The sequence below is a fragment of the Larus michahellis genome, chromosome 5 (assembly GCF_964199755.1).
Source record: "Larus michahellis chromosome 5, bLarMic1.1, whole genome shotgun sequence".
NCBI lineage: Eukaryota > Metazoa > Chordata > Aves > Charadriiformes > Laridae > Larus > Larus michahellis.
In genome coordinates, this window is record NC_133900.1 from 10,228,284 (window position 1) to 10,241,147 (window position 12,864).

The following is a 12,864-nucleotide window of genomic DNA, read 5'->3' on the forward strand; positions in this document are numbered from 1 at the left end:
TAACAGCCCACCTACACAGCGCACGCATTATCTGCCGACTCCCGAGAGAGGAGGTTGCTGTACTGAAGCGACCCGAGTGGGCACCTTTGAAGTAGAAGCTCAACATCATCGCTGCAGTAGCTTTCATGTTCAAAGCGGTCGCAACAGACAGCAAGGAAGCCATGGCTCTTCAAACATTACAGCGCATGTTTTCAAAGGTGAACAGTTCCATTATCTAATTAACTTTCCCTGTGAGTTACTAGACAGAAGGGAATTTCATACAGAACTTGAGAATATCAAGTGCCCATCCCTCATCTGCTGCATGTGGGAAGTGAGAAGCCTTGTAGCACTATCCTGTGTTTAAAAAAAAAGTAGCTGTGAAGGCCACAAAGGAAAAAGAGGATTGTTTTAACAGTTGCAGTGGCCCTGTCTTTCCCCCATGCACTCCTTGTCAATGAGTGACAGAACTCATCCCCAGCCGCACAACAGCGCCCCATTCATTCCCAGCCTACACACACGCCGCCCCAAAGCTGGGACATCGAGGCAGGATTTCTCTTCACAGCAGCAGTGGCCAGAGCTGGAGGACACGCTGGCCTGGCAGACCAAGCATCTCTCACTCCATCCCTTGCACAAGAAAAAAGGACAAAGAGAGGGCAAAATAAAAAAATCTGCATCAAGCTAAAAGGTGTGATAGGTCTATCATAATGCTTACAGCCATCTCAGCAGGTGGCTGAGTGCAGGTTCCAGCTCCCTCTGTCAGTCTTCCTAAGCCTGGGAACATCTCTCCAGCAAGAACCATTTGCAGGCCCCCTTATTCCTTAGTTTTTGCAACATAGGCACCATTTGGAAATACTTTGACAAGATGGGCAGGATGAGACAAAAAGAAACACGATCAAGTTTGCCTTTGCTGAGTTATTGTAGGCGTTTTGGATTGCCCAGGTGCAGACACGTCCTGAGAGCAGGCTTCACAAAGGCTTCACAAATCCGGCAAACCTCAGAACATTTTGCCAGTAATGACCCCTAATTTAACCACTAGCAGGAGCTCCCATTTGCCAGATGTGCAAACGCACCCTCCACACCGCTCGTCCCAGCAGGACAGAGCCCAGCTGCAGCTGGGCGATAAGCAAAAGGTACCTCACACTAACTTCTAAAACTGATGGCAGCAAAGCCGAGAAGAGATTCACATCCAGCAGCACGCCATGCAGAAGCCTCTCCTTTTTCTTTGCCAACTGCCAACACACAACTTCTGGGGAACGTGGAACACAGCTGCAGTACCATACAAGTTACACAGCAAAAGAAAAGCAAGCCAAAAAGCTTCAAGTAACCAACCGTAAGTCGCACCAGTTAACAAATACAGCACTTGGTTTATTTTTGTTCTCAACCGAAACAAGGCCCAGTAGGCTTGTTACCAGCAACCAAAAAGTACTCCGTTTCAGAAGTGAGCTTCCAGGCACAGAGACTTGCAGTAAGAAGTCTTCAGGCGTACAGTATTGATATCATACAGAGTACACAATAAATTACTATCTACATGCAACATAACTACAAAAAGTTACATACAATGTAAAAAAATACAGTATTTTCTGCTCATTTTTTGTTTTAAATTTTTTTCTGTACATTTTTTTAATTTACATTTTTATATACATTTTTGTAAACTTTTTGTGTTTTTATAAAACTGAAATCACATAACAGTTATCAACTTACAGCACCGCTCTTACCATTCTAAAACAATGCTTGCATCTACAAGACAGCCTTTAGCTTCTTTGCTCCTTCATTTCTACTTTGGCACCAACACACTTCACACCGTTATTCAGAGCTAATTAGTCCGCTTGCTACCTAGCCATGTTCTCAATACGGAGAAACACAATCATACTTCAATTTGTGCTTCAATAAAAGAGTTCAGAAAAAAACATTACATTAACTACTTCATCAACATCACATTTACCTGACATTACTGCATTATGTCAACTTTTCCTGCGCTAACTGCTTTACATAAGCATGCAAACAAGTCGGATTATGACTCAATCAATAACATGAATATACTGAAAAACAACTACAGGGTTAAATATTAAAAGGAATGTAGACTTACCAAGATTTACCGTGTTAATAAGTCTAAGCTAATAGTATGGATTGAACGCTAACAGTTAAGATTTTAAACACACTGAAGTATGCAATGTGAATTGCAGTGTAAAAACATCTGCATTAAAGAAAATATGAAACTACTCCCTGCCGCACACTTTATACTATCCTTTAGTGAAAACTAGTACTGATTAGAAACCTCCTTCTTGCCATGCACACCCCTGTTATCCTGAAATAGGGATTCCTGAAGTTTATAAAGAACAAGCTTTAAAAAAAAAAATCCACTTGGAGTACACCACTCCAGATCCTGCTGAAAAGGAGCACGGCACGTAAAGTGTTAAAGCAGTTTCAGTATTTGGCCCGCTTGGCAGTAAATAGTTTCAGCCTGGTACTATGTATACCTATCATTCCACATAACCTACCCAGTCAATTTGATCTAATTCCAAAATACTAAAGAGTGGAGGTGCCCTCAAGAAGACTCTAACCCAAACTCTTGCTCAAAGCAGGGCCAACACTGAATTCAAACCAAGCTCGGGGTTTTGTCATGCTGAATCCCGAGAACCTCCCAGGACAACGACAGCCCTCTCTTGGTCCGCTCCCATGCTTGACTGTCCCCACAGAGCGAAATTCTTCCATTAACTGAGAACTTCACATTTCAATTAAATGAAATGCTCTCATTCTTGCTCCTTGCTTGCCAGTCAAGACCCTGAAATCATCACCTGCTCAGCAACCTCCTCTTAAGATACCAAAAGGCTGCTGTTCAAGTCCATTTTCCCCCATCAAAGGCCACTAAGCCAGGCTGACTAAGCTCGTTTTGCTTAGCTTCTCCTCACAGCTTTCGTGCCCCAAACTTGACCGTCCTGGAAGCTTTCTGTTGGGCTTGCACAAGTTGATCAAACTTTTGAGCCCAAAACTGGACGCTGTTCCAAATAAGAATGAACTCAAAGTAAAGGGATGGAAAAAAAAAAGCCTATTTCCCTTGATTTACTGGCTACAGTCCTGTTAACACAGCCCAGCATGCCGTCTGTCTTCATCACCGCCAGGGCACACTCCTCATGTCTTTAGCTGCTAAGCATTTTGGACCACCAGGTCCAGGACTACATTTATGCTTGTTTACAACAGCACTATACATTAGCTTTTTTTTGCTGAACTGGGGACCTGAATGGGATATTTTTCTTCCTTAAAATTACAACACCAACAAAAAGAGACCAAGGCAGGCATCGAAAGCATTGATATACCACAGCAACTCTTGCCTTAATACAGTTTACAGATTACCACCTCATTTATTATTGCCAAAAGACTCTATGGTGCATTAAAAATCTCAGCTTAATACAATCAAGACTTTATGTTAAGACCGACAGCTAAGAGTTTGCCACTTGGTTTTAGGTTTGAGTTCAAAGAAGAAGGTGCCTTCCAGATCACTTGGAGGAGAACTGCTAAGGCTTTCTTCTCCGCTGCTCATATCTTCACAGGAATCTTCACTAGAAGGAACAGTAGGAAAGGTAATTTTAAACAAAGCACAACTCCTTAAAGTGGCAAAGTACTCTTCAATCCTGTGTTTTCTTGCACACTTTTCTGTTCCTAGTATAAACACAGCAGACCTAAACACTTCTCAGCACTGAGGCTTAAATCATAACAAGGTACAATTTCCTTTCTCCTCATGCCAAAAATCTCCTAACAACCAAGACACTAGTGTTCAAGTATCAAGTATCAAACATAAATTACTTCAGAAGACTTCAATACTTCATAAGCCTCCCTGTCTTTAGGGAAAAAAAAGAGCAATGCCTCCCCCCACCCTCCAAAGCATTTGTGGAACTCTGGTTGTGGTGTTCAGAAAGTATTTTTTTTTTCTTCTGTTTAAGATACATTTTAAGTCCACTAGTATTTTCAAAGCTAGCAGGTTGGGTTTTTTCCCCCAAGTAGTACTGAATATATAACAAGTTGCCATTAACATTGCCAGAAAATGAGAATTCCCAACAAATTACAACACCTGCTATAAGTTTTACCAACCTCTCACTTTCATTGAAACATCCACCCTCTGGTATTGTCGGCAACTCAGGAACACTGTAGTAACTGTTTTGCAGATTCTGAGCTGTACGTCTCGAAACAATCCAAACTAGCTTTTTATGATCAGGCTTGCAACATTCTGGAGAAGAATAATCTGCTAGGCATTTCGAAACCAGTTCCCTCCAGTAAAGTAAGTCACTATCACTTATCTGAAAAGCAACAAAAAAAGCAAACCCTATTTAGTTTATTACACACAGGCTCTAAAGGTAACCCCTCCCTCCATTTTATCTTCTCCAGGAAGACTTGAAAAAAATACCAGTCAAGATATAAGTGAGTCATAACTGTGATACCTTTGTCAAAGCTGGGCTGGTTTTGAAGGTGAACCCCTATACGCCACCTAGAAACGTCCATGCTGAAGTTAACTTGAGAGTTTGCCTGTCAAGTTGCTGTTATACTTTCATTTTCACTTCCAAAGGAAAAATGAAACCAGGATCGTTCCATTTTAAAATGGAATCATCTCATACTTTAAAGAACTACTTCCACCCCTCAAGAAACTGTGTTCGTTCAATTTCACTATAGAGTGAAAAAGCTTGTTTTAGACCATCAACTGATACAGCACACAGTTAGAAGCTATAAATCCTACGCTACTTTATTCAGGCAAAAATAATAACCAGCTCGGCAGTCACTGCGGTCCTATGAACCGATTGAAAGTTCCTCTAGAACATACAGCTAGAACCATACGAGCTAAATCAGCTGCTTGTTAAAGCATGTATTGTGTACGCATTGGGTCAGCATTTCTTCTGATTTTATACATTTAAGCTAGTTGGGTTTTTTTAAAAACCATAATTCTTTTGCTTGCCAGGCAGCTGACAAGATGTGCCAGCGAGAAATTACTACCTAACCTCCTCCTCTAAGCAGCAGTTTTTTGTATTTGGCATTCTACCGAAGAAACCACATTAGTTACAAGAGTTGCAGGCAGAGGCAACCATTTCATTGCTCATTTCAGCTGATGTCAAGCAGTACCTGCAAAAATTGTACACTGACAGCAGCGGTCCCTTCAACGTAACACTGTACATTAACCACACCAGTCCCAACAACTGCAGAGACAATCCACGGAAAATACTTACCTTAGAATGCTTCTGAACACGAAGAAGGATCTCAAACAACTCAACTGATTTCAAAGTCTGAACTTCTAGAGTGAGAAGGCACAAGGCCAAGACAGAGGGCTAGAAGGACAAAAAAAATAAAACATCGCTCAACACAACATGAAACAAAACCTACTCAAAAGTCAAAGCAAGCTACCTCTACTTACTTTTGCTTTAGAAAAGACTAGACGACAGTTGCAAGCTTTTAGCTGTGCTTCCAATTTGTCAAGATTCAATACTTCTTTCCTGTAAGACACCCAAGAGAAGAAGCATTTGTATTAACAAGCATTCACTTGTCAGGAAGCAAATACTAAGGAGCTGCCTCCTCTACAGCTAATACCACAATCATTTAAGTCAGAATTAAAGAGAAAAAGGGCTTAGCAAACATGTAGATCGCCACCAACACGCAACTCAACTCACCTTTCTGAGGTATGACAGAGTACAATAGTATGGTACAAGTGCAAGAAGGTTAAGGCAGTAGTAGCTTTAAATTCAAAGTGCAACTTTTCTGAAATTATCTTTTCCATCCGTTTCAGGTCGGACACAGTGCATTTACATTGGCTGATCCGGATGATCTCGTGAGCAGATGGAATATTGCATTCTTCTTCGACTACTCGGGCAGCCAGTTGGAAACAACAAACTCCAATGCAAGATAAATGCTTCGGTTTCACCTAAAAATAAGAGGAAGCACCATGAATACTTCCCCCTGATAAACACCGTGCTTATCAAACAGCAATACCAACAGCTCACCCAGCCTCAGTGAGCTGTTTTGAATATTCACAGTTCAATAGAAAGAGAGATTTGCTTATCTCAGCTAGACCTGGCATCGGTCAGCTCATACACCTCACCTAGTCCTAACTGGTTTCATCGCTTAAGTTGCAGCCAAACACAGCTGACAGAGCCAATAAAACAATATGCATCTGCCATAGCTAAGTCAGAAGAAGCGAAGATCAACAGCTGAGCACCCTCTACTGAATGAAATTCCTCCACATCACTACACAACAAATAAACTGCAGTGAGAACTGCAATACCCGGCTTCTCCAAGCAGCAGTGCTCACGTACCCTCATCTAAAGGCTACACAAATCCAGCCTGAGCCTGTTCTTGGCAGTCCTACCCTTCCACAACTTGTTCCTACCTCTGCTGTTCTCTCCCGTCTACCAGCATAACATTTTGTGCAACCTCAAGGCCAGTCAGACCAGAGAACTGATGCAACTTCAGTTTTTCTGACAACTTAATAATGGGAAACTGGTTTAGGTTCAAATTGTCTGCCATGAAGCAGCACAAACATGAGAAGAAAAACATCCAGGAAACGATCATTCCGTGTTAGTTCCAGCACCAAGCTAAGCTTTAACACAGCACCTAGAAACAGTCTGTAACGCAAGTTGTTTTGTTCCTTCTTAATGCCTCCTGTCTTAGTCTGTTACATCTACACGGTGAAGGCTTGTTAAAGGAAATAAACTATGCTGCTACTTGCCTTTAGAGGTAAAAAGAGGCCATAAAAAATAGTTAATAAATCATATAAATGTTTAAGCTCATCTTTCATGCAAGAACGGTACTCCAAGTGTACAAAGGAGGACTACAGAAACGTTGCTGGTACAGAATGAGTAAATAGCCACAGTTATCTCCTAGATCACAACCCTCCCCTTTTTGTCAGTCAAAGTTCCCAGGAAGCTTGCATATTCCCAGCTGACACTATCGCAGATCCTCTCCCCCCAAAATACCTTCATAAGCGCCAAGAATCTGTCCAGAATGTTAACAGCCAAAACAAACGTTTCAGTTGCAAAACCGAAAAAGTTGGTCAGACTCCAGAGATCTTCCACCTTGGCATTCCTTTGCCTCGGACACAGAGTATTTTCATTCTACGACAAGAGAAGCAAAGTCAGAATTATTCAGTGGCAGCAGTCATGATTGTGGCCGCTTGCTCCCCAAGTCATCTTTTACCTAGATCAAAAGGAAGCAATTATCTTCTTGCATAAATACCTTATTTATCTTAACTTAAAAAAAAAAAGCAATTTAGATACTTGAGAGTCAAAACACACCCAAGGTAGACGGATACAGCCAGGTCCTGAGTCTCACTGCTGCAATACCCAGCACAACCACATTTCCAAGTATGCACTTGTTATTTTAAAACAATAGTTACCAAGGGCATGCATATAGTGACTCCTGACCTTACGGAAACAGAGATGACCAAACTCAGCTTATTCTTCTCTCTGCCTACATGTCAATAGTTAAGCAATACAAGTGCTGCTTTCAAAACAAACAAGACAACTGATTTCACAGACTCTTTTTGTTAAACATTAAGGCCCTTTCAAAAACAACTCAAAAGCATTCGAAAGAGTATAAGCCTGCCCTAAACTCCGCCAAGGAACTCTGGTCATTACCATGGAAAGGTTTATGCTTAGCTCTTTTTTTTTTTTGTTGTTAAGCACCGAGTGTTTCTCGGTTCGTTTCCCTACAACTTGCTAAAGAAAAGCCGGTCATTTCCCCATTTGTTAGTTGCCTACGTGACATCCCAGCTTTCCTGCAGTGGTACAAGACAGCGGTAACAAAGCTGAGAGATGAAAACAATACAATTGCCTCGGTTTTGTGTTCGGTCGAAGTTTAAACAATATTAAACACCTAAATAATTTACTTGCCCTGTTGGTCATAGCTCTTTGATAACGTAGTGCCCGTTAATAAGTACGAATAAAGACAGAGTTAAAACAAAAGGGAAGCGGCGTTTGCAGAGGACAGAATTAACTTTCCGAAGTTAACGCACATTTATCTCTTTTCTAGCTGGGAGGTTTTTCTAGAAAACGTATTTCCTGCCCTGAGGAGGCTGCCTCATCCCTCCCCCCCGCAACCTCGACCCAAGCCCCGCTCCTCCTCACCTCGGCGGCGCACTCGATGAGGCTGAGCCCCTTCTCCCGGGGCTGAAACCGCCCCTCCTGCTCCAGGTGGAGATTCAGCTGCTTGAAAAGCCACAGCGCCTCGCTGCTCATCTTCTCCCCTGCCTCCGGATCCTTTTACCTTCACGGCGGGCAAAACACCTCGTCAACAGCTGGCAGCTCGCCCCCCCTCCCCGCCGGAGGCCCCTCAACCACCCCTGTGGGGAAAGCCCACCCAGCACACAACAAAGGGACCCCCACAGGACGCCTCAAAGAAGGGTCAGCCCTGCCCTGCCGGCACACTCACCCGGGGCGGTGTTGAGGGGGCACCGGGCGCCCCCGCCGCGGCCCTCACCGCTCGGTTCCTCCGCGGTGGGGAAGGGGGAGGCGAGCCCGGCTCCCCTCACCGCACCGACGCGGGTCGGCTCCGCCGCTGGCCCCGCATCCAGGCAGGGTCGCCTGCGTCCCCGCCCGCGGCGGGCCCCGCTCGCCTCCCCCAGCGACTCACGGCGATGCCCGCGGCAGCGGCACCATCCCCGGCCCCCAGCTGCTGCTGCTCCTGCCGCCGCCGCCGCCCCGGCCCCGCATCAAAATGGAGGCGGCGCCTCCCCGCCCCCTTGTTTTTGTTCTGGCGGCCCGCAGATGGCCCCGCGCGGAGCGCTCCCGCCTAGGCCCGGCCGGTGAGGCGCCGCCGTGAAATAAAATAGTCCGCTCCCATCCGCGCACCCTAAGGGTGCCCCGAGAGGGCCCGGAGACCAAGGCACGACGCAACCGTCCAGAGGCAGCCCTGCTCGACGGGAAGCTGGGCGGGACCGCGCTCCTCCGGAAGGAACGCTAGGCCCCAGCGGAGGGAGAGAGGGAAGAGCCGCACCACTCCTTTAAAGGGCCCCGGCAGCAGCTGCCCTGTTTTAAAAAGTCCGCCCAAACCCTCCCCCATCCTGATTGGCCCGCGCTCCCCGGGCGCTGATTGGCCGGCAGCGCGGCTCCCCCCGCCCACCCGGCGCAGTGTTGTTTATCGGCGGCGATTGGCCGCCGGGCGAGGCCGCGTCGTTCCCGATTGGCCGGGCGGGTTGTACCTCTGCCCCGCCTACGGCCGCGCGCCTTAGCAACCGTGAGGGAGCCCCGTGAGGCGATGGCGGCGGCGGGTGCCAACGGCCGGACCCCAACGGTCCCCCCGCTCTACAGCGAGGGCTGCCGGCAAACACCGCCCGTCCCCACAGCTCTCTCCCTCTTGGCAATTAAAGGATAAAGGAAAAGGCTGACCTGCTGCCCCGAGAGGGGCGGCCGGAGGTAGCTCAGCTCCCCGTGTGTGTGTGGGGCACACACACCCCCACTCCCCCCGCCCCGCTGTTGCTGTATTCAGGACGCCCATCTGGGTTCCAAAACCTCACTTGAAGGCTTCAAACTTGGAAAGCTTCATTTGGACAGCTTCCAGAGTCAGATTTATTGACAATCTGTTTTTTTCAGAGTTTTTAGGATGTGTGCTTCCAAGCTTCTCTTCATAATCACAGTCCATTTGCACAGTGTGTGAATCCAAGGTGCGGGGATTCAGGCAGAAGAGGGCTAACGGGCGAGGAGCGGGCAGCCGCCTGCGGAACCCCCAGCGGATTGCTCGTCAGAGCTCGAATCAAAAGGCTTCTCGGCCTGCAGCTTAACAGAGTCCTCATGACAAGATATAACGGGATCTCGCCAAACACATCATCGTCTGGAGGATTTGTGGGGCTGTTTCAACACGTTCCACGTTCTGTCTATTTTTCACGGGCAAACACAAAGGAACAAATGTCATAGGACAAAACCAATGAAACCACAGTGACTCGTGATGTGTACATACTGGAGACAAAAGTCTGTGGTGGCGGCTCCAGCAGATTAGCATTTAGTTTGATCTAGTGAGGTTCCGCCATTTCAACAAACAGAAAATGTTTATTAAATGTCGCAGTCTGGAAAAATAAGCCGCCTTCTCTACGAAATAGTCAGCAATGTTGCTATGCCAGTCTCTATTTCTAGGCGCAGTTCCTGTCTGCTATGCCAGCGATGACGGCCAACAATTTCTACAAGTTTATTTTGATGACAAGCGCTCTTAGACTCCCATAAACATGCACAACTTTTTACACGGGCCAGTGCTCTTGTAGTACCATCAGATCTACCCGAGCACCCTTAAACCCTGCATCCCTGCAAGGCGAATGAACTAGCATGGGGACTGATTTTTTTTTTTTTTTTTTTTTGTGGTATAAAAGTAGTTTTAGGCTCTGAAGTAAGAGTTGTGGATCTGCTCCAGTTTGAACAACGCTGATTACTCTTAATGGAGTTGACTTCAAACTGACTCCTTGCAGTGGCGTCATCTAGGTGATGTTTACAGGATGAGGCTTTGAGCTCCAGTCTCTGTTATCCAAATGCCCTTGGCAATCGCTGCTTTTTCCTCCCCGCCCCCCCCCCATTCTGAAGTGTATCTTGCCATCACAGAGATGGAGTATGGATGTTCTTCCTCCCCTGACTGCTGTATTAAGCCACATAGCGGAACATATGTTTCAGTTTACCTAAACGGCAAAAAAGATTCATTTTGTAAACACATAGCACGACAATCCTAAAAATGCTAGTTCCGACATCTACTTAAACGCATACATTGTTTTCCCTTTACTAATTTAAACCTAATAGAGCACTCTGCAAAATTATCATTCATACATCGGGTAATTTGAGGGGGGAAAAATCTGCTATAAGAACACGGCTCAACAGCGCTTTCTCTGCAGACCTGCAGCAGAAGGGCTCATTTTCTACATTAAGAGAGAAGGATCCCTGCCTCGTCTTTGTTCCTCTGTAATTAACTGATCTGTTGCAAAGAGCTGAGTAGGATCGAGGAAAAAAAACCAAAAAACCAAAACCCACAGAGCCTTACTTTAAGTGAAGCACTCATCACCTTTGGGATTATAAACAGGAAAAATTAGTCCGCTGTCTCTGCTGTCTGGACCTGGCCAAACAGTCTAGTGTTGTGGGCAAAGCAGGAGTCATGGTAAGGTCCAGAAATAAAATCTGGTTGTTTTGATTTTTTTTTCACTTATGCAAGGAATAATTTTCTTTCAATGTGACGTTTATTTGTGATTAAGGGAAGTGTGTATCTGGGGGGAGAAATGAGAAGTGTTTCCAGCATTATGAGAAAACACTATTTATCTATTCTGTAACACGCTGTGCTTTACAGAGTAGCAATTCCTTCCTGACATTCTTTGGGAACCTAAAGACGCAGTAAGTGAAAATGAAGTTATACATTCCTTAGCTACAGATGCTATAGCACTCATTGTTTAGAAACAGTGATGACAGCCTTTGAGAGGGGAATTCTTGAGTTACACTGAACCGGAAGGCTGATGTGAAATCAACAAAAATAGGAATGAAAACTGGAGGAAAACCCATCTCAAATCTTTTGGGATCCTAATAAAAGCAAAGATTTACACTGAGGCATTAACCTCTGCCAGACAAATTTTAAACTAAATAAAACTGTGTTGTCATGGGAGACTTTTCCAATGCCATCAAATTAAACAGGTATTATTTTAACTAGCCTTGCTAAACTGCCTTCCAGTATGGCTTGGCAAAACTTGCCCTGGCATGTCCGCACAGCAATTCATTGGCAATAGTAAAGGATGGCTAATAGCTGTGTATCGACTAGAAGGTGATGATATCAGAGATGTTAATTGGGCCCTGTGGCATGTGGATTCCCAAACTGAAATAGGATTACAAACCTTCATGATTAAGGGACAAGCGGTAATTAACGCTCTAGACACAAGCAATCTGCTCCCTCGGCAGCTGGACACCCAGGTAAGAACAATAGGGGTCACTTAGAACAATAGTTTCCTCTGAACCACTTAACCAAAGAGCTCCACAGGATTTACAGCCAGTAATTAATCTAAGTGCCCCACTGCTATCCCATTATACTGGTATGGAGGACAGCGGCACCAGGAAAGCAGCAGTGTTGAAAACTGGAAGGCAGAAAGTCACAGAGCTGTGACTGCTCTTCCTGTAAGACCAAACTGCTGCTACATAGTGATTAGGGGCTTAGCACCTAATTCTGGGGGGGAAAAAGTGTGTCTAGGTTGGCCAACACCCTTGTTTTCTGCTATAACGGGAGAGACAACAGCTCACGCGTGAATTAGCATTTTCTTCAAACGTAATTCAAGCCCATTTGAGAATATGCGTAAAGTATCAAACATCAAGAGAGCCTGCGTCAAATGAGATTAGCCCTAGAATCCTTTCCCCCCTTGAGAGCTGCTTATTCTTTCGTAACTCCTTAAGAGGCATCATATGAAAAAAAATAATCTCTGTTTTAATTAAATGGGATGATTTGACAGTCGGGTGTTTTCTGTTTAACTGAGGGGAGTAAACACAGGTTCTTTAAGCAAATAACTTCAGTGTGTACATTTTATTTTTCTACAGAAATATACATATTAGAAAACACATATAAAGGCTGTGTGTATTTGTATATACACATATATATGTATCTGAGAAATATTTTGCAGATTCTGTTGCTTTGGGAGGCAGTGAGACCAGCGCCTGGTGATAAAAGCTATGAGAACCGAAGCCTTTGCATAGTCTTCCCCTCACTAGGCCCTTTGTGAGGGAACCCGTCTAGGAGACGAAATGATTCATAGATCTGCCAGAATTTAAAACTTGCTCCCCTGAGAGAAGCCCCTAAAGGCGAGTGGCATTTGATCCTCTAGTAGCCATAGGAGCAAACGTCCTATGGTAACTGGTAACTGCTCCTGTCTGCAGTACCGAGGAGTGTAATTTCACACTCCTCGCCTTGTGC

At 45.0% G+C, this 12,864-nt stretch overlaps 1 protein-coding gene across 1 annotated transcript; it reads right to left on the reverse strand.

Moving 5' to 3' along the window:
• Nucleotides 1-1,323: 1,323 nt before the first annotated feature.
• CCNG2 (cyclin G2) lies at nucleotides 1,324-8,519 on the reverse strand. Its single transcript, XM_074588863.1, has 8 exons — nucleotides 8,383-8,519; nucleotides 8,079-8,217; nucleotides 6,930-7,067; nucleotides 5,628-5,878; nucleotides 5,375-5,453; nucleotides 5,190-5,288; nucleotides 4,066-4,271; nucleotides 1,324-3,536 (listed from the first exon to the last, which is right to left on the reverse strand). Exons 2-8 carry the CDS (start codon nucleotides 8,187-8,189, stop codon nucleotides 3,404-3,406), a joined length of 1,017 nt encoding a protein of 338 aa, XP_074444964.1. The 5' UTR covers nucleotides 8,190-8,217; nucleotides 8,383-8,519; the 3' UTR covers nucleotides 1,324-3,403.
• Nucleotides 8,520-12,864: the final 4,345 nt, after the last annotated feature.

Excerpts from the sequence above, each read along its gene's own strand:
- CCNG2 (XM_074588863.1), bottom strand. The coding sequence starts at position 8,189 with ATGAGCAGCGAGGCGCTGTGGCTTTTCAAGCAGCTGAATCTCCACCTG. Across the intron at positions 5,879-6,929 it reads GATTCTTGGCGCTTATGAAG|GTGAAACCGAAGCATTTATC; the intron begins GTATTTTGGGGG and ends TCTTATTTTTAG. Across the intron at positions 4,272-5,189 it reads GTGTTCAGAAGCATTCTAAG|ATAAGTGATAGTGACTTACT; the intron begins GTAAGTATTTTC and ends GTTGCTTTTCAG.